The sequence below is a fragment of the Orcinus orca genome, chromosome 10, assembly GCF_937001465.1.
Source record: "Orcinus orca chromosome 10, mOrcOrc1.1, whole genome shotgun sequence".
Classification (NCBI taxonomy): Eukaryota; Metazoa; Chordata; class Mammalia; order Artiodactyla; family Delphinidae; genus Orcinus; species Orcinus orca.
Window position 1 is genome coordinate 98154060 of NC_064568.1, and position 22221 is coordinate 98176280.

The following is a 22221-nucleotide window of genomic DNA, read 5'->3' on the forward strand; positions in this document are numbered from 1 at the left end:
TGAGGCAGCTGTAAAAGTTATTTGTGGGGCTGAGCGGGTTTAGACCAGGAGCTGGAATTGTGTATGCAGGAGTCAAAAGTGTGGATTTCCGATCGTTTTATCAAGGGTCTGGATAAATGGCTGAACAAGAGAGTTTTGCAGGTTTCGGCATAGCGCAACAAAATAATTATTACTGGTACTGGCAAAGGTGAGCTGATTTTTCCTACTCTGAACGAAAAGCGAGACCGGTAGTGTTCTGTTTCTTATACGACTTGGCAGTTTACAAACTGTTGCTTTGAAAATAGGTGTGCTTAAAACAATGAAAGTGGAAATCATCCTTACGTGTAACGTCTGGGAAAGACAAGGGAGTCCTGGGTTTTTGAGTGATTCTGCCTTGATTGGTGATGTCATTCCTGTCCTTTCCCTTCTGCTCTCAGAGTGAAGCCAGACTTCCATTCCTGCCAGGGTTACCCCTTTGGCAACTGGTACGAGCAACAGCACAGCTATTATCCTCCTTCTGGCTATAGCTGTGGCTATGGAACGGATGGAAATGGACCCAACTTTTATTCTGTGTGTGAGACCTCCGGATACCCAGTTGAAACTTCGCTTACACCCAAGGTATCTCTCCCTGGCATTAATACTGGGTGGTTTGGGTGCCCCATATGGAAACATCTTTTTTCCTTTCCTCACGCTTCCAGATCCTCTCATTCAAATTCCCACAGCCCTGGCTTCTGCTCCCTAATTTAGTACCAGAGAGGAAAAGCTGATGACCTGAGACATTTTGACTTGCAAACAATTTCAGTCCTCACTGTTTTCCAAAAATAATAGGTTGGTGAAGTCTGTGCGGGAATTCTTGCTACTAAATTGTAGCTTAGCATCATTCAATAGAGTTTACCCTTAAACACTTAAAATTGGACAAGAGGTACTTTTTTTTTTTTTGCTGTAGCAGCAAACATTAACACATTGTAATTTTTTGATGACTAAAGTAACATATTTCTTTAAAAGAGGTATTGGAGTAAGAGAAAGTCTCCACCACCCCACTCTCTTCCCCGTTCCGTCCCCGCTTAGAAGAAAGCATTGTTCAAGTGGATGTATGGCCTCTAGATTTTCCCTTCTACTCTCACTAAGTCACTGTGAATGGGCTTACTTTCTGTTTGGGGAGCTCGAGGCGCCTTCACTAGAATGGACAGTGTCGGATAGTCTTAGTAGTTTGTTCCTTGCTTGCTGTTGTTATGTTGCACCAGGAGAGCTTTCTTTAAAAGTTGCCCATTGGGATGTGCTGTGATTTTAGCTCATCACTTATCGACTGACATTTTAAATGTTTTCGGTGCTTTAACAAACTTCCTTTTACCTCTTTTCAAGAATTTGAGTGTTTTTTGGCTAAGGGAAAAATTCTAGAAGGGGACGTTCTCGATTAAAGGATATGACATTTAACATCTTAAACAGCAAAAGCTTCTCTCCAAAGAGCCTGCCTGAGCTTACACTTTGCATTGATGGTATGACTTGCTTCTCCATGAGGTTCTGTGTGTGATTAGCCAGTCTGACAGGTGAGGAAGGCATGTCTTTCATTGGAGGCAAATAACTTTCAAGTGTTTATTGGTATCTGTGCTCTGTGACTTCATTGATGTCCTTTGTCTACCTTTTTCCTTGTGTCCCCCCCTTTTCTTGACTGTGTGAGATATTTACATAATAGGGAAATTAGCGCTTTGCAGTCAAAGTGTTACAAAATTTTTTCCCCAATTTGTGTGCACAGTAACACTTTGTGTGATAGCCTTGGCTTTAACACCTAAGCCTTCAGTTTTTAAAACGTGCGTTTGCTTGGTATTTTTTTGCCCAGACTTTCATTTCCAATTTTTCAAGCCTGTTTTTTTTTTGGGTTTTCTGGCTGTGCCTCGGTGCTTGCGGGATCTTAGTTCCCGGACCAAGGATTGAACCCAGGCCCTCGGCAGTGAAGGTGCCAAGTCCTAGCCACTAGACCAGCAGGGAATTCCCACCTGAGGTTTTATCGTATTTTTCTTCTTTCACTTCTCTCTTTTTTTGTGCTCTTTTGGGAGATGGTCTGACTTCCTGTGGTTAACTTTGTATCTTTAAATAGAGAGGTATAGGTTTGAGTATATTATCAACCTCAGAAATTAACCAATTATGCAATGGGTGAACTGAGTCCATAGAAGAAAAGTCACAAAGGATTAGCATCAGACAAAGGCGTCTGGCTTCTCTGAAGTTTCAGGGAACTAACTGGCCTCCTGGGGCCTGGGCGAGGAACTAGACAGCAGGGACCCTGGAATCAGCTGTGTGTCCTTGACAAAGGCAGGTTCCCAGCCGGTGCCTGCAGAGAGGAGTTGTAAAAACTTGCATTGTCCCAGGAGAGCCCACAGAGTCTGGAGTAACTAACCAAGATTTATTTGGGGAGTGCTTCTGGAATTTACTTCATTCCTTATGTAAGAAGATAATTGATTGGTTTGCTTTTCTGTAGCCTCTGCACTTCCTTAAGCATCTGCTGTCCTGGTCCTTAGCTGAGACATGGGGTGCGGGGGGGGGTGTGTGTGATTAGAAGGCCACGAGGGGTATGTGCTCATGGAGACTTTGCAGATTGTCACCTGGAAGGAAGGGCAGAGCTCCAGGTGGAGAGTTGGGTACCTATTACAGTACCTGTGGAGGCTGATGCCAGGGTCCCTGCTGTCTGGTTCCTCGCCCAGGCCCCGGGATGTCAGTTAGTTCCCCAAAACTTCAGAGAAGCCAGACGCCTTTGTCTGATGCTACGCCTTTGTGACTTTCTTCTATGGACGCGGTTCACCCATTGCACTTATATCATTGAAAGGTTCTTTTAATCAAAATTCAAAGTAAAGTTGATCAAAAGGGAGTTTAGTGTATATTATTTTTGAGAGCTAAATTCTTCCAAGAGAGTGAGTAACCCTTTAAGTAAAATTAGTTTTTTCTTAAAATACTGATTTTCATTGTAGGAAACCACAGCTCTGGCTGAAAACCAAGATGAAGATTCACTAGAAGGTAACAGAAAACTTCTGTTGCCCTCGTTGAAAACAAAACTAACCCCTTTTCCAGGTTCCTCATTCACTCAGCTGGCTAGAAACTGAAAGATCCTACTGGAGAATTCTAGTGTAGGTCTCCCTCTGTTTCTGAATTAGTTGCTATAAACAATTTATTCACTTATAACAATCTGTTAACTAAACATATAAAGCAGCATGATTATTTTTCAAAGCCCTGTCGTAGGGATTTAGTTCTGGTTCACTCTTTGGCATTGTATCTGCCCAAGTCCTCATGCTAGAAACTCAAGACTCATCCTCGACCCTTCCTTTCTCTTCTGCTCCAAGTTTAACGCATTTCCAAGTCCTGTCCGTTCATCTCCATGGGCGTTATCTCTCTATTCCATCCATTTTCTCCATCTTTTCCACCATCTAGACGCTCATTGAGTCTGGTAGCACTACTTTTTTAGCTTCAATTTCTATTTTTAGGTCTTATTGAAAGTAAACACACAATTAAAATGATTTAACATTAAATGTCTGCAATATTTCCTGCTAATGTGTTTTTAAAAGCTCTAATTTTAAGCCATTTCTACTATGTGTCCTGTAAAACTGTATTTTTTTTTTCATATGTGTTCTTGGCTTCTGCAGATCCAAATCTTCATTTGAATATTGAGGAGTTAAACAAAGAATTTATGGTGGAAAGTGAAGAACTCTATGACTCTCTCATGAATTGCCACTGGCAGCCTCTGGATACAGTTCACTCTGAAATCCCAGATGAGACCCCCCAAAAGCAAGATGTTCATTGAGCTACCCAACTATCACATTGATTGTATCTTGTTTTGTTTTTGTTAAAAAAAAAAATTCTCCCAAGAATGTATTGGATTCTGTATGCAAATACAGATTTCCAAGACTTAGATGTGATTGAGATGAGAGAACATAATGTAAATAAATTTCACCAGCACATTCATTTCCAGAAGTGTGGTTACATTATGGTTTTGTTTGTTTTTTCATTTTTTGGTTGTGCCACGAAGCATGTGGGCTCTTAGTTCCCCAAACAGGGATCGAACCCACGCCCCCTGCATTGGAAGCACAGAGTCTTAACCACTGAACTGCCAGGGAGGCCCCAAGTATGTTATATTACGTAAGTCCCAGAAGAGGTCGCAGAACTATCATGGTAGAACAGGCTGCGCTGTTAAGACATTTGAAAATAGGTTTCCTAACACAACATTGTAAATTAATTTAAAAAAAGAGATAATAGGTTTAATACGAGACGGGCCTAACCTGAACTGATGGTGGCATTAGCTACTCTGGTATAATTTGCTGCTTTCCTCTGCTCACAGACAATACAAGGTTTCTCGCCTGCATCTAGTATAGAAAGATGTAGATTAGAACTAGATGTTTGATTTCCTTTTCCTGACCCTCAGGCTCTCTTATGAGAGAACTAGACAGCAGAAGTCAGTGGAAACTCACTTGTCACAGCTGAATCCTCAGCATGGAAAAAGTGTGCTTGATCAAAACAGATGATCAGCCTTCTTAGAGGAATTGGACTCCCATAAACACCAGCTGAAACTTCAATGCATATGTTGACCGTGTCTCTTATAAAATATGGGTTCTTGGGCTTCCCTGGTGGCACAGTGGTTGAGAGTCCGCCTGCCGATGCAGGGGACACGGGTTCGTGCCCCGGTCCGGGAAGATCCCACATGCCGCGGAGCGGCTGGGCCCGTGAGCCATGGCCGCTGAGCCTGCGCGTCTGGAGCCTGTGCTCCGTAACGGGAGAGGCCACAACAGTGAGAGGCCCGCGTACCGCAAAAAAACAAAAAACAAAAGAAAGACCGGTTCTTTAAATTTTAGAAATCAAGCTTTATGAAAAACTTGCTCTTCCTTTCTTCTCATTTTGCCAAGCACCAGTGAGACTTTGTCACACAGTGGCATTCTCCGTGGACCAACCTTGGACAGTGGTTGGAAAACTGAATCATGAGAAATCTGATAAGTCAGTCCTATCTCTCATCCTCCACTTTCATGAAGCAACAGGAAGGAGTGTAGACTCAGAGCAAGTGTAGCCAATTAACCTGTGACCTACTTTGTATTTCCTGCAAGCTGACTATGGGTTTTACATTTCTACATTTAAAGTGTTAAAAACAAAAACAAAAAAACCCCACAAAAACAAAGAATATATGGCAGAGTCCGTATGTGGCCGGCAAAGCCTAAAATATTTATTTTCAGGCCTTTCGTAGAAAACGGTTGCTGGTTCTTGGTGTAAGTGGCTGGGACACACCAATAAATATCAAAAACAATTGAAGAAAACTGAAACATGAAAGAGAACCCCCCAATTCAATAAAGAGAAGCACCACCACCTAAGAAAACAGTTAATAAACGAAAGAAAACTGAAGTAAAACTATAGAGACATGCAGTTTGGGGTCCTTAAACTTGCAAATTAGTACTAGGATCAGCTTGTAAAATTCTGTTAAGAATTCTGCAGTGAAAACCTCTATAGTTTGTCTGAAGTTGTTTATGACCATATCACTGTTTGCTATTATTCACCTCTAAGAATTTTTTGTCCTTAACAAATGTGTACCCATAGTTTAGCAACAAGGCCACTACAGTAAACCTGTCAGTGCTATGTAAGTTTCTGAGATGGTCTCTGTAGTAGATGGCTACTTCAAATTTATTTCTTGAATGATACAATTATATTAACTTTTTCTCTTATTATGTAACCTTTGGACATTCTAACTTGAAAGACTAAATATAAATTATAAAATGAATGTGGAAATTTCCAAAAAAAAAGAATTCTGCAGTGATTTTTATTGGAACTGCATGAAATTTATAAATTAATTGGGAGATAATTATTTAATTCAATTAAAATATTGAATCTTTCAATCCATGAAAATAGTATAGCACTCCATTTTAAAAAATAATTATTTCTTTTTAAAAATAAATTTATTTATTTATTTTTGGCTGCATTAGGTCTTCGTTGCTGCATGCGGGCTTTCTTAGTTGCAGCAAGCAGGGGCTACTCTTCGTTGCAGTGCACAGGCTTCTCATTGTCGTGGCTTCTCTTGTTTTAGAGCGTGGGCTCTAGGCGTGCAGGCTTCAGTAGTTGTGGCACGCAGGCCCAGCAGTTGTTATAGCAGTCCATTTTTAAGTCTTTTATAAAATTTATAAATTTATATGTTAAAGTCTGTACATCTTTTGTTAGATTTACCCTTAGTAATTTATGGGTTTTTATTATTGCTTGAAATATTCTTTGCTGGTATATATAAACACCGTTCACTTATATATAATGATCTTATATTCAGCAACCAGCTGATTTTATTTACTAATTCTAGTAGCTTTCCTATAGGCTCTTAGCTTATCTACCTTCTAGACAATCACACTGTCTGAAAATAATGGCAAATTAATTTCTTTTCCAATTCTTACACAAGTTTTTTCTTTTTCTTACCTCATTCAGGTAACTACAATTTCACTGAAAATGTTGAATATAGGATTGGTAGTGGACATCCGTATTACAGACTTTAAAGGAAATCCTTCTGAGATTCCACCATTAAGAATAATGTGTTTGCAAAAAAATTTAAAAATAAAAAGAATAATGTGACTAAAAATGGAACTACCACATGACCCAGCAATCCCACTACTGGGCATATACCCTGAGAAAACCATAATTCACAAAGGTACATGTACCACAATGTTCACTGTAGCACTATTTACAATAGCCAGGACATGGAAGCAACCTAAGTGTCCATTGACAGATGAATGGATAAAGAAGATGTAGCACATATATACAATGGAATATTACTCAGCCATAAAAAGGAACGAAACTGAGTTATTTGTAATGAGGTGGATGGACCTGGAGTCTGTCATACAGAGTGAAGTAAGTCAGAGAGAGAAAAATACCATATGCTAATGCACACATATGGAATCTAAAAAAACCCGGTACTGATGAACCTAGTGGCAGGGCAGGAATAAAGATGCAGAGATAGAAAACAGACTTGAGGACTCAGTGGGGGAAGGGGAAGCTGGGACAAAGTATATATATATATATATATATACACACATATATATATATGTATATATATACACACATATATATAGTGTATATATGGACATATATACACTACCAAATGTAAAATGGATGCCTAGTGGGAAGCAGCCGCATAGCTCAGGGAGATAGCTGATGCTTTGTGACAACCTAGAGGGGTGGGATAGGGAGGGTGGGAGGGAGGCTCAAGAGGGAGAGGATATGGGGATATATGTACACTTATAGCTGATTCACTTTGTTGTACAGCAGAAACTAACACAACATTGTAACGCAATTATACTCCAATAAAGATTAAAAAAAAAGAATAATGTGTTTGCAGTAGGTTTTTTGGTACGTAGTTATAATTTCAGCTTATCTGTGAGTTTTCTCATTTAGCCTCATCTCCTTTGTCTCTTTGGAACCAAACCAGGTTCATAGACATTCTTATTGCCTGTCTAGGCACCTTGGATTCATTAGTGTAAAAAAGAGAAGGCTTTTTGGGTTTATACCTCTGAGAATGTCCCCTCACCTTGGAGAAATCTTCTTTGCTGGTTTTTTTTGAGATTTGTAGAAATACACATCTCCTGTCTGCTTCCTCTCACATGCAACAGTATTCCATCTTTGCTGCTTTGGAAACCCTTCTGCATACTTTGTGGTTTAGAGTTTCAACTTCTTCTAGTTTCATCAAGTTAGAGTTTCTAGTTCTCATTCTCCTTGTGGCTTTTGCATATTTTCCATGAAAGGAGATTACTAAGCACTTTATTGATGTCTTCCAAAGAATCACAGCGGATTCTTATCAGAAATTTACAAGCTGAGGGACTTCCCTGATAGCTCAGTGGTTAAGAATCTGCCTGCCAATGCAGGGGACATGAGTTTGAGCCCTGGTCTGGGAAGATCCCACATGCCACGGAGCAACTAAGCCCGTGCACCACAACTACTGAGCCTGCGTGCCACAACTACTGAAGCCCATGTGCCTAGAGCCCATGCTCCGCAACAAGAGAAGCCACTGCAATGAGAAGCCCACGCACCGCAATGAAGAGTAGCCCCTGCTCACTGTAACTAGAGAAAGCCCACGCACAGCAATGAAGACCCAATGCAGCCAAAAACAATTAATTAATTAATTAATTAAAAATAAAGTTACCAATGATTAAGACTTTATTTTAAAAAGAGGCATACATTAAAAAAAGAAATTTACAAGCTGATCCTAGAAAGATCATGGTTTTGACTAGATTGATAAGTGTTGATCATGAAGGATAAATAAGGTTTCTGCTGTACTCAAAGGGCAGAGAGGATTATGCTTGGAACTTGGCTTGTGGTACCACCATGTCCAGGGGTACAAGTTAATAGGAGCTCAGTTCCACCTTATACACAGCTGTGCCATGAAGGTCAGAGTTCCTACAGAAATGATGACTTCAGTCATATCACCAAGATGAAGCTTAAGCAAGTGAGGTTTTGGGTGTTTTTGTTTTGCTAGTTGGTTGGCTTTTTGGTAACTCTTCATGTTAATATATTTTCATACTTACAGAAAAGCTGAAGTAATAGTACAAGATCCATCAATTGTTTGTATATGTTCCATTTGCTTTACTATTCTGTGTGTACGTGTCGTGTACATATTTTGAATCATTTGAGAGTATGTTGGAGACGTCATGCTACCTCACACTCTAAACACCTTGGTACTTCCTAAGTCAAAAGAATTTTTTTGTATAATCAGGAAATTTAAAATTGACACAATAGTATTATCTAATCCATAATCTGTATACTATTTTTTTTCTATTTTCCCAGTAATGTTCTTTATAGCTTTCCTTTATACCTCCAGTTTAGGATCTAATCCAGGATTATGTGTTGCATTGATTTTCATTTCTCAGTAATCTCCTTAAATCTAGGACCATGCTAGTTATTTTCTACAATGTTGATCAATTTGGGTTTGTTTGATGTTTTCTCATGACTACAAATTCAGTTTATTCAGTTTAGGGACACCACTAAAGTGATGTTATGTCCTCAGCGCTTTCTATCAGATTGACTGTGAGTCAATCTGTCCCAGTGTTATGTAACTTTTTATGTAATTTATATCCCAATGTAACTTCCCCCCCTCACCCCGGCTGTGCAGCACCACTTGCAGGATCTTAGTTCCCTGACCAGGAATCAAACCCGTGTCCCCTGCAATGGAAGGGTCCTAACCACTGGACCACCAGGGAATTCCCAGTGATATAACTTTGATCACTTGATTAGATGATGTGTTTAGGCTTTTTTTTCACTGTAAAGTTACAATTGAATGCTTAAAATTAATAAGTAATCTATGGGGAGATATTTTGCAACTATGTAAGTATTCTGCTCCTTGTCAAACTTTCACCCATTAGTTACAGCAACCATTCATGATTTCCTAACTCCATTATTCCTTCTGTATTTATTAGTTGGTCTTTTACTGTAAGAGCTTTCCCTTCTCCTCCATTTAGGTGTGTACATGTGTATGTATATATGCATGTATGGATTTATGGACTCAGTTATTGAATTACAACCTATTACTATCATATTTATTTGGATGCTCAAAGTGTCCCAGATTAGCCAGCAGGAGCCTCTTCAAGGTGACTTCTGTGCCTTTTGATATGTTCTCATTATTCTCTGAGTACTACCCTAATTTCTGGTGCTACACTATGTTGCAGACTTATACTTTCCCTGCCCAAGCACGGGAACCAACTTTTTCTTCAAGGATCTCTTGACTCGCTGGATTTTCAACAAAGCCAAGAAATACATTGGTAAAGGCAAGTCTCAACGTCCAACTACAGTCTTTGTGATCAATTGCAGAGAGCAAAACTGTTGTCTCAAAATCTTCCCTCTATGGCAAGGTCTTGCCTAACAGCCTAATCTAGGAGAAACCCACTCTGTCCACATCTGTTGACCTCTGTCACTTCACCCTGTTTTATTTTCTTCACAGTGACACTTAATCACTATCTAAAATTATCTTGTTTGTTGATATATTTTTGTAATTTTTCTATCCCTTCAACTACGATATAAAGGATCTGTCAGTCTTAATACACGGCTGTATACCCAGAACCTGAAACTGGCACAGTGCATTTGTTAAATATAGAGAGGAATGAGTGGAAGCTTTCTGCTCAAAGAATCCTATGAAAACACAACAATATTTCTTTACCCCCATTTTATACTGTGGAAGTTTTTCAAATGGCATTTGCCCAGATTCCCACCATCCCTTAGAAAACTTTCTTGATCACATACCCAGGTAGGAAAATTTCCATGTATGGTAATGACTACAACATCAGTGTTTTAGTAAATTTCCTAGATTTTCAAATATTTCTCTACCAGCCTGTCATGTATTTAAGTCACTCTGTTGTTTTTTGTAGTTGTTATCCCCAAAGAATTTCATGTTATTACCGTGGTTATTTTTTAAACCATCATTCTTCCACTGGGTCATCTCTGATACACAGCCATGCAATTGGAAAGTCTAATTCGGGTACTTCCTGCTGAGTCCTCTGTGAAAGCCACCATGGAATGCTAATCATGGAGTTATCATGCCTCACCTGCTCACAGGTATGTGGCAGGGGATCACAAAAGGTGTTAAGCACCAGAGTTTCAACGTGCAGACCTGGCAGTAATCAGTGCCTTTCCTCCTTGCTCTTCACGACCCATTACACCTATTTAGTAAAATCCTAAGAAAATGAATCTAGAGTTTCCCAACCAGTGATCTGTAAGACGCAGGACACGTTTTAACTGCCCTACCCCTGCTTCCTTCCCCACCATTTTCTTAGTGATGTGACTGTGGATTTTCTCTCCTCCCCCATCCTTTTCTTTTATCTCATTTCCATAGTCTAGAATAGAGAATGTACAGAATTTTCCTTTTCATAGTGCAATTTTCATCTGTAAATATCATTTGAGACCAGTCCCTTGCTGTCATTTGGTTTAATGTGATGGCACTACACGTTACTGGGACTCACCTTACCCATCTGGTCTGTCCTGTGCAAAGGTGAAAGTCACCTGGCTCTGACTCTCAACACACAGCCAGCATAGAATTAAAAACCAAACCAAACTGGTTTTGATCATTGAACTTTGGTTTTGTAAGATGTTAACATTAGAAGTTGGGTGAAAGGTCTACGAGAATTCTCTGTACCATTTTTTAACTTTTCTCTGCAGTCTAAAGTTATTTTTAAATAAAACCTTTTAGAAAGCCATCGAAAACCTTCCATTGTTGCCTTGTGTACAGCTGATGCCCTGAAGCTCACTAATAATTAATTCACTTTAATAGAAATAAATGGCTTGAAGTTCATAAATAATTCACTTTCACCTTGCAGTAACTTTTTCAACCATTTCTCCTAACAGCCTCAGCTCTTGATCACACGCCTGAGATTCACTTTTACAGTTTGACACGTGATGCTGGCCAATGGTTTCTGAATTTTGCCTTCTTTTCATAAGAACCCTTTTGTTTGGGACCATTCAGCCCCCAGTATCCTTCCGAAGAGGGAGGTCAGGCTTCCTGGGCTGGCTCCCAAGGACTCAGCAAAATTAATTTTCCCGACAGCCACCCCGGAAGCTCACCACTTTCAGAGCTTGTAGGCGTTCCTCGTGGAAAAGTGAGCATGGTCAGAGTCACCTCTTACCCACCTCCTTTCAGAGAGATCACTGTTAGTCTTCTTTCCAAGGTCAGAACTTGGCCCTGGGAGGTTGACCTCCAGTGTCTTTCCATTGGCTTGATCTCTTAAGCCCTTAGCCATCCTGACCAGAAGAGGGAGTAGTCACAACAGGAAACTTCTGGTTCTGGCATTAGTCTTCCCAAACTCCAGTTATTTGCTTAGTCTGTTCAAGTGAATCTCCGCTCCCGTTTCCCGCTTGGCATAGACTGCAATCCTAAATTCTTTTTTTAAATTATTATTTATTTGGCTGCGCCGGGTCTTAGTTGTGGCACGAGGAACCTTCGTTACTGCATGTGGGATATTTAGTTGCGGCATGTGGGATCTAGTTCCCTGACCAGGGATCAAACCCAGGCCCCCTGCATTGAGAGCACGGAGTTTTAACCACTGGGCCACCAGGGAAGTTCCTGCTATCCTAAATTATTACTGTGTAAAAAGATTAACAGTGGTGACCTTTCCCTCTTACCTTTTGAAGTAATATGTGCAAAGAAAAAAAAATTTTAAACCAAAGTCACACATAATTCCATTAAGCAACAAAAAAGAGATAGCAACTGGGGTTTTAAAAAACATTAGAATCATAATATATTTTTATTTATACTTATTTTCTGGTATTCTGATTCTTAACTCAATAAAGGATATCTACCAGAAATCTACTTCAAACCTCCAACATCATGTACCAGAGTTAAACATGTCCTTTAATGTTGGGAACAACTCAAGGACAGCTGCTATCACTGCTACCGTTTAAAACTGTATTGCAAATTTCTGCGTGTCAGAAGACAAGAAAAAGAAGGAAAAGGTAAAACTGTTACTTATTTTAAGGAATTTTTTATTTTTTCAGATTCTTTTCCTTTATTGTTTATTACAAGGTATTGGATATAGTTCCCTGTGCTATACCGAAAATCTCGTTGTTTATCTACTTTATATACATTGTTATGTATTTGTTAATCCCTCCTAATTTATCCCTCTCTCCCTCTTTCCCCTCTGGTAACCATAAATTTGTTTTCTATGTCTGTGAGTCTGTTTCTGTTTTGTAAATAAACTCAGCTGTATTAATTTTTAGATTCCACAGATAAGTGATATCATATTTGTCTTTCTCTGTTGGACTTAGTATGATAATCTCAAGATTCATTCATGTTGCTGCAAATGGGAATATTTTGTTCTTTTTAATTGTTGAGTAATATTCCATCGTATACATATACCACATCTTTTTTATTCTTTCATCTGTTGATGGGCATTTAGGTTGCTTCCATGTCTTGGTTATTGTAAATAGTGCTACTATGAACATTGGGGTGCATGTACCTTTTCAAATTAGAGTTTTCATCTTTTCTGGATATATGACCAGGAGTGGGGTTGCTGGATCATATGGTAATTCTATTTTTATTTATTTATTTTAAAATTTTATTTATTTATTTATTGGCTGCGTTGGGTCTTTGTTGCTGTGTGCAGGCTTTCTCTAGTTGCAGCGAGTGGGAGCTGCTCTTCGTTGCGGTGTGCGGGCTTCTCATTGCAGTGGCTTCTCTTGTTGCAGAGCACAGGCTCTAGGCGCAGAGGCTTCAGTAGTTGTGGCACGCGGGCTCAGTAGTTGTGGCTCACAGGCTTCAGTAGTTGTGGCTCGCGGGCTGTAGAGCACAGGCTCAGTAGCTGTGATGTACGGGCTTCATTGCTCCATGGCATGTGGGATCTTCCCGGACCAGGGCCAAACCCGTGTCCCCTGCATTGGCAGGAGGATTCTTAACCACTGCGCCACCAGGGAAGTCCCTATTTTTCGATTTTTTTTTTTTTTTTCAGTCGCGGGCCTCTCACTGTTGTGGCCTCTCCCGTTGCGGAGCGCAGGCTCCGGACGCGCAGGCTCAGCGGCCATGGTTCACGGGCCCAGCCGCTCCGCGGCATGTGGGATCCTCCCGGACCGGGGCACGAACCTGTGTCCCCTGCATCGGCAGGAGGACTCTCAACCACTGCGCCACCAGGGAAGCCCAACTCCCCATTCTTTATGTATGGGCTCGGAAGAACGACTTCCTCCCAAAGAGTGTTGTATGGAAAAAGGGAAAAACCTCACTTTACGGTGGAGAATCCTGACAAACACTGCTTAAGCCGGGTGACCAAGGCCAGCATCAGCTGTGATAAGCTAAGTCGATAGTGTGTACCCTTCATATCATGTGATGAAAGTGGTACTTTACCTCTGTGGTCTTCCTCCTCCAAACCCCCAAATTCAATCTAACCATGAGAAAAACACCAGCCAAAACCAATGGGTGGGGGGCATTTTGCAAAACCTCCAACCAGCACCCTTCAAGATTGTCAAGGTCATCAAAACAAGAAAAGCCTGAGAAACAGTCACAGCCCAGAGGAGACTGGAGAAACATACCTAAACCCAATGTGGCACTTGGATAAGATCCTGGAACGAAAAAAGGATATTAGGTAAAAGTTAAGGAAATCTACATAAAGTATGAATATTAGGTAATAGTGATAATGTATCAATATTGGCTCATTAATTGTGACAAATGTATTATACTAATGTTATATATTGATTATGTTATATGGGAACTCGGTATTATCTGTAATTTTTCTGTAAAATTAAGACTATTCTAAAAGTAAAAGTTTATTTTTGAAGGGTCCACAAAAGCAAGTTGCAAAAAGATATAATTTCTATTATACATCTCTATAATCAACTCATTTAAAAAAAGCCAGTACATGTGTCTTTGTGTATATTTCCATCGTATACACAAGCACGTGTATATAACCGATGTAGAACTATAGAACTGTGTAGTCCAATAACCACTAGTCACATGTGGCTAAAAATAAGTAACATTTCCTCAGTCACACTGGCCACATTTCAAGTGCCCAGTGGCTAAATGGAGTGGTTACTATCTTGGACAGTGTAGATACAGAACATTTTCATCATTGCAGAAATTCTTTTGGACAGCACTGCCACAGGATATCACCGCACTGAAAAGACACTTCAGAATATACACCAATCAAGTGATTACTCCTGGAGAAAGGAATTCACTTTTTATTCTATATTCTTCTGTATTCTTTCTATTTTTTTTAACCTATGAACTTGATTTTATCATATTTTAAATTTTTTTTATTGAAGCATAGTTGGATTTATGTATTCTTTCTATTCTTATGAACATATATTTTTATTGTTTTTGTAGTTTGAAATGTTTTTCACTTCAGTTTTTAAACATTTTGCATTAAAAAAATGGTGCATCAGATGTTGTTTAAATGAGTTATTTTCCTCAGTATTTCTGTCATTTTCCATGTGTCTGTTAGAGGCAAAATTTGTTTAGCCAGATTTAGCACTGAAAGGCTGCTCAAAAACGTTGGCATTTGACAATCGAATAATTATGATAATATTAACGTCTTTTTCCTAAATTGTACCTTGATTTTTAAAAAGTAAATAAAGGAGGCAAGAGTAGAAGGCTAACTTCTTCCTTCCTCAGATTTTAAAATGGTTGTACCCAATTTAAATGAAACTGATCTTCCATTATATTCTCTTCTCTATCATTCCCAATTATTCTCCCCAACACTCCACAGAGGAAAAGCTTAATTATTTTTCAGTGGATGGGCATTTTTAGACAAGTATGTGCGTATGTATGAATGTATTTATTTGTATTTTTTAGAAAATGTTAGGAGAATTATCTTCAAATGCCAATCAAATAAAAATGCACAATAGCCCCAAAGGTGGAAAACAATATATTAATTTATTTCCAAGAAAACAACACGGAACATCATCGAAAACAAAGTTTTCAGGGCACCTCCAAGGGCTAGCAGAAATCCACTAGTCCAAACACTACACTCTTCCAATATTAAAGTACTTTAGACATAGAAGAAATGACCAACAACGGACATGTAAACATCTTCTATTCCAAAAGATTTCTTGTTCTACAAGAGAAAGATCCAGTGTAAAGCAACCCTTCTTCTCAAGTGGTGTCATGTAAATTAGTTGAAAAAAAAGGTATCTTCAGATTCTGCCTTTAGCTCTGGGTGTGTTCCCTACCCCTGGACTCTTCATCAACCAATACAGTTCCATCTTTTTTTTTTTCGGTAACAGGAAAAAAGAAGGCTTTACTTCAAAGTCACTAGAAGTCATTAAATTCAAAGTCATTAAATGTGATTAACATTCAACAGGCACAATTACAGAAAAAAATAACGTTGCGTGGATTAAATGTATCATTAATTGTAGTTACTGTTGTTCATTAGAATAAATAAATATCAAGGAACTGGATGGAATATAAGAGTAGACTTCACATTTTTCTGACGTGACAGGACGTTTTCTCAATATTAACACTGAGACCATTCTGGGATGCTAAATATGGCTTTACTTCACCTTCTCTAAATGTTCCACCTCAGGAAATGAACAGAGGAGACCAATAAGAGAATCCCGATTCTCAGACAGATCATGAGAGCTTCCCGAGAGCGTTGTGAGATTTGAAGGCCATGAGACGTAAAGGAGCAAGCAGAACACCTACAGAACACAATTGGCTGTGGCTTCCGTCTCCTCCTTCCCTTCTCTCTTGGGAATAATCTCTGATTTAGACTTCACTTTGTAATTTCTGATATCCTGGGCCTGGTATCACAGTCTACAACCCCGCACGTGAAGGTGTTAAAATACAACCACCTTGTGAGATTCTCTAGAGCAGCCTTTCCAACGTGGACGTTATTGCCAGGACTTTTAGAGTGAAAAAGCTTCTGACTTACTTCTCCTCCTTGTCTCTGCACGTGTCTGGTGTATAATAAACACTCAAGAAATACTTATTGACCAGATGCTGAATGAATGAATTGGATACATGAATGGGACGAAGTGACCAAAAGGCTCACACACATTTGAAAGCTTTTAAAAATCCAGGCACTCCTATGACCCCCAGGCATTGCAAAGCTACCCAGAGCACACTATGGACTCCTTAAAGGCTCACGGGACAGAATTTGGTCTCCACTTTGCAGATAAGATCACTTTGGTCGGGGTGGAGAGTAGTGGCAATAAAGGAAAGTGATTTACTCTGAGATATTCAAGGCTTGAGGCTAAACCCATGCAATAGCACCTCTCTTCTAGAAATTCTTCATGCTTCAAGAACTTCTCCATGTTCTCAATGGAAAACAAGAAAGAGGGATCAGAGCACATTCCGACAAATATTCAAGAAACGGATTCCCCCCGGGGGCCTTTTACTGAAGAGGCAGGCAGCGACTGCTGTCTCCAATTCTGTCTCCTGTGAATGGCTTTAAATTCTATCCAGAACTTTAGACACAGGAAACTTGAAAATGCTACTGTTGAAACTCAGGAACAAGATCTAGTTCTCAGTTCTAGGAGCTCAAGTTGTAAAGGAGATTGGTCAGTTACCCAAAAAGCGATTTCTATGCCTACGAGCAGGTAAGCAAAGAGCAGGGGATATCCATCAATGTGTGGCTGGAGATCTGTTATAAAAGATTCCTTCTTCAAAGAAACCGAGTTCTTTTTCTCCTTAATAGTATTATCCACAATTCTCCTTTTCATTAGAACATTTATATACGATGAAGATCAGATGCAAATCTGAGGACAGTTATTTACCACTGATCAGAACATTAGCCTGATGCAGAGATGAGCCTCAAGAAACTGGCAGGGTGGCCAAAGCGCCAGCATCACTCTGCACAACCACCCTGACAGCATATTTCACGGTGTCCAGAGAATATTTTAACATGTAATAATGTAGTCAGGTCCTGAAGCCGTAACCTTGGCCCTGAGACCGTTCATGTAACCCAGGCTAAGTTTTTCTCACAAAGAAAAGCTCTCCTTTCCAGCTGTGATTTTCCTTCAGTCGTGAGTGGCAATAGATCAAAAATACCAGCTGGGCTGTATTGCAATTTCACTCTGATTTAGGGTTCTTTCTCTGAGCCTCAGCTCTAGGCATTCCACAGTAAGGGGGTACGTAGTGAGCTCAAACTTGTTAGCAAAGAGGCTTGACGAATTAATCAACCACTTTAAGTCTCCGTTTCCATAGATACAAATGCCATGGACGTAGTGACCTGTAAAGGAAGGGAACAAGAAACAGTGAAAACAGGCTTGTTTCTGAGTCAGGGGTAGTGAGCTTGCAAAATGGTAGGGTTACTGCCTAACTGCTGCGTGGCTAGCACTGTGTCAAGGGCTACAGGATTGTGATGAAACAGCATTGTGCTGGCCCAGCCCACGAGGACGTTAAACTTTCTACGGGGAGAAAGAGGTACAAACATGCATTTGAAGAAAATGAGAGTTAAATAATACAAAGAAGTAACACACCAGGCATCACAAGGCCGTTCGTGGACCGTATCATGAACTTTGGATTTCATGGATGAGAAGCTCTGGAAGTGTAGAGATGGGAGAAGTCTTGATGGGCTGTATTGGTCAGGTCTCTTCTCTGAGCTCCAGCCTGGTCTAGCCAAGTGCCTGCTTTATCTCTCCTCTTAGGTGAGTAATAAACCTCACCCGTAGGTCAGGTCCCAAGTCCTTAATCCTCTCCAAGTCTTCCCCATCACAATCCACAGCAAGTCTATTCTTCAGTGCCCTGGGCACTTCTCCCCCTTTTTTTCACACCCCACATCCAATCTGGTAGCAATCCTGTCAGCTCAACCTTCAAAATACTAATAGAATTTGACTACTTTTCACCACCTCCACTACCTGCATCCTAGTCCAAGCCGCCTCCATCTTCCTGTCTGAATTGTTACAATAACTGGTTTCCAGCGCCTCCATTTTTGCCTGTTAGTACATTCCCAGCACAACAGCCAGAGTGATTGTTTTAAATGTAAGCAGAAGATGTCTCTGCTGCTCAAAACCCTCTAACGGCTTTTCATCTCACTTGCAGTAAAAGCCAAATTCCTACCAATGGCATTCAAGACTCCTCAGACTCTCCTGGACTCACCTCCCACCACTTACTCATTGAGTTATAACCTTTAATAACCCTTCCCAGCTCGGTGCTTTGTGACCACCCAGAGGGGTGGGATAGGGAGGGTGGGAGGGAGGGAGACGCAAGAGGGAAGAGATATGGGAACATATGTATATGTATAACTGATTCACTTTGTTATACAGCAGAAACTAACACACCATTGTAAAGCAATTATACTCCAATAAAGATGTTTAAAAAAAAAAACACAAAAACCCTTCCACATTCACATCAGCCACACTGGCCCCCTTGCTGGTTCCAAGCACTCCCAGGCGTCCATCCGTGTTTGCGCTTTCTCCCCTGTACCACGTCCTGCTACCAGACAGCCTCAAGGCTCCCTCTGGCGCCAGCCAGGGCCCGGCTTCAAGGTCAAGGTCATCTTCTCATATGAGGCTGTCTCTGACCTCCTTCCCTTCTTTCCTGATTCATTTTCCTTTTGACACTTATTACCAAACGTGTTTGTTTGTTTATTGTCCTTCTCCCCAGACTAGAATATAAGCTCCTGAAGAGCTAGAATTTGAGACCATTGTGTTCACTTCTGTGTCCCCAGCATCTGGAACAGTGCCTGGTAAATATTAGGTGTTAAATGAATAGTTGTTGAATAAAAGTATAGAGAAGGATGAGTGGAGAGTTCACAGGTGGGTAGAATTGGGAAGCATCAGGGGGATGGATGGGAAAGCATCAGGTGGGAAAATGCCTCTGGAAAATGTAGAGATGAGAATTTTCTGCTAGAATAGAGTTTGTTGGGGAACAGGTTAAAAACAAGGAAGTTGGTACTCTTTCCAGCATTTCTTTGCATATGGTAGAACTATTATGGTTGACTGACTTAAAATAGATGAAAGTTGGGCCTCTTTTATCCCATAAAGGGGTTGGGCCTTTTTATCCCTTTCTTATGAAAAGGCTGGAGAAGTTGTGTTTTTTTTAAATTTATTTTTGGCTGCGTTGGGCCTTCATTGCTGCACACGGACTTTCTCTAGTTGTGGCGAGCAGGGGCTACTCTTCGTTGTGGTGCGCGGGCTTCTCATTGCGGTGGCTTCTCTTGTGGAGCACGGGTTCTAGGAGCACAGGCTTCAGTAGTTGTTGCACGCGGGCTTCAGTAGTTGTGGCTCGCGGGCTCTAGAGTTCAGGTTCAGTAGTTGCGGTGCACGGGCCTAGGTGCTCCGCAGCATGTGGGATCTTCCTGGACCAGGGCTCGAACCTGTGTCCCCTACACTGGCAGGTGGATTCTTTTGACTTTTTTTTTTTTTTTTTTTCTTTTTGCTGTACGCGGGCCTCTCACTGTTGTGGCCTCCCCCGTTGCGAAGCACAGGCTCCGGACACGCAGGCTCAGCAGCCATGGCTCACGAGCCCAGCCGCTCCACGGCATACGGGATCCTCCCGGACGGGGGCACGAACCCGTGTCCCCTGTATCAGTAGGCGGACTCTCAACCACTGCGCCACCAGGGAAGCCCGGCAGGTGGATTCTTAACCACGGCGCCTCCAGGGAAGTCCCTGAAGAACTTTTTTGAATAGGAGAATCAAATGATGAAATAGATTTTAGCAAGATTAATTTTGCAGAGCTTTGCAGGGTACATTAGGAACCATCAAGAGACTACAGTAATTGTGTAAACCAGAGAGCAAATCTGTTCAAAGTTAATGGTTGCCATGCGTGGGAAAAGAAGGCTATTAGAGGCAGAGCACAGAAGGACTGACAGGACTTGGTGATTAACTCAATGTGGCTGGAAGGAAGTTCAGTAGACAGAGAAAATCACTGGAGAAAAAAGCCGGAGTTTAAGGAAGTTAAAGAATAACCGGGTAGTGGGTGGGAAGAACTCGGTACACGGGCAGCACGCCCATGCTTAAGAAATGGCAGTGAACAGGAGAGAAGATTCCAGGCTGGATCAAGTAGAGGGTGCCTAGACAGCTTGCTCTTCAGGATAGAGGCAGTAAGTACACCTTTGCTTAGGAAAAGAAACAGCAGAGAGGGAGACGCTGAGAATGCAAGAGAGCAATGGGATAATTTAGGGGGATCCACACACAACTGAGACCAGATGCTGACCTTGGTTGTGAGGATAGGTAACTTTTCCTCTTGAAACAGGAAGCAACAATGAGAGAATGGGTCCAAAATGTTCTAAGATGGCGGAAAGGGATGACATGACAAAGGAATTGATAAGGAGATTTTAATCAAATATCTTCAAAGTTCTTCCTAAAGTTGAATTGATCACCTTTTGAGAGTAGAAAGGCTGTTTTTTTTGTTTTTGTTTTTTTGTGTGGTACGCGGGCCTCTCACTGCTGTGGCCTCTCCCATCGCGGAGCACAGGGTCCGGACACGCAGGCTCAGCGGCCATGGCTCACAGGCCCAGCCGCTCCGCGGCATGTGGGATCCTCCCGGACCAGGGCACGAACCCGTGTCCCCTGCATCGGCAGGCGGACTCTCAACCACTGCGCCACCAGGGAAGCCCAGAAAGGCTGTTTTAACGTAAGATTGGGAGCTTAAAGGTGGGCAGAAAAGCTCAAAAGGTGTACCCCGGGAAGAGTACCAGGACAATAATGACGTAAATAAAAGAATAAGTAGGCAGCCAGAGGGTCTAGCTGAAGGTAGACAGTGGGTGAATTTAGGGCAGTTCTGTGACATTCTTCAACAATGTCCTGCTTCAGGAACCACAAATGGCAAAAAGCAGATGACAGTAATGATTACGTGCAGGAATCAGCCTTGTAGGATCAAACTGCAAGGGAACCTAAAATGTTAGCAAGAACAGCACACAACAGCTGACACAGTACACAGGCTGGACGAGGGGTCCTCAGAAAGAAACTGGTAGGAGGAGGAAAGTCGAACCTCTGGAAATTCCAATTTTAAAAAAGCAAACACATTTAAAACAACAACAACAACATATTTCAGATGTGGGGATACAGCAATGAACAAATCGGTCAAAAATCCCAGCCCCGTTGGAGCTCCTATTCTGTTCTGGGGAGAAAGGCAGTAAAATATATACTATGTAAGTTGGTGAAGGAAACTAGCAGGGTGACAAACAGATAGTAATCAGAGATGGGAGCTCCAAGTTAAAGACCATAGGTCTAGAATGGTACTCTGTGATTTGAAATGCTAAGAGAGTTTGTAAAGTGGGTACACTCACAGGTTTGGAACAAATCCTATTACTCACAGCCAAGGGGAAAAGGTCCAGATTGTATTACTGACTTGCTGGTTTAGCAAAATGTTCTATTTCCTCTGGACTGTGTCTTTTTCTTTTCCCTGTATAGTGGTCTGGGGACAAACATTTTTTATGCTATGAACGCTGTAAGGCTTTCAGATGGCATAACAGATACTAAGAGAAGAAAAAAACGAGACTTTGTTTGAGAGGGGCGTGGGCTACCCAAACATCGTACCCTGTGTAGGTTCCTGGCTAGGGGCTATCTTCATGGCCCCTACCTGTCATGTGATCAGTAAAGGTCCCTATAAAAATGCAAACCTGACTTGTCTATACCTTCTCTGCTGAGGTAGGTCCTGGATACAGGTGCTGACAAGGAGACTGAAGGTAAAGCTCTCCTTGGGGGGGTTGTGTGTGTGGCTGAAACACAGTGGACAGGAGCTTTGGGGGGGGGGGCTAGAGCTGTAATGTAATCACATCACATGGGTCCTTGCCGTGGATGTTGGAGTCCTCAAGTGTCACAGCTGGAGAAGAGGTGGAGAAGCAGATCAGAGGATGACCAGATCAGAGGATGGTTCTAAAGGGAAGGTGATAGGG

The 22221-nt window shown here is 41.2% G+C and overlaps 2 protein-coding genes across 19 annotated transcripts in view; one reads left to right on the plus strand and one right to left on the minus strand.

Moving 5' to 3' along the window:
* Positions 1-22221, minus strand: part of GCNT2 (glucosaminyl (N-acetyl) transferase 2 (I blood group)) — a 148829-nt gene that overhangs the window by 6363 nt on the left and 120245 nt on the right. For 5 of the 18 annotated variants that reach the window (XM_049715620.1, XM_033408033.2, XM_033408036.2 and 2 more), the window contains one exon: positions 15293-17609. The exons of 5 other annotated variants lie outside the window; for them this stretch is intronic. In XM_049715620.1, coding sequence (XP_049571577.1) covers positions 17419-17609 — 191 coding nt within the window. In that variant the 3' untranslated portion in view covers positions 15293-17418. Of the gene's footprint in view, positions 1-9265; positions 14005-15292; positions 17610-22221 lie in introns of those variants that run through there. 8 more of the 18 variants (XM_049715619.1, XM_049715625.1, XM_049715626.1 and 5 more) reach the window with 3 other exon arrangements.
* Positions 117-3787, plus strand: C10H6orf52 (chromosome 10 C6orf52 homolog). The gene is given in 4 exon segments (XM_004286977.4): positions 117-187; positions 417-597; positions 2940-2985; positions 3609-3787. Coding segments are annotated over 4 exon segments (477 nt in total).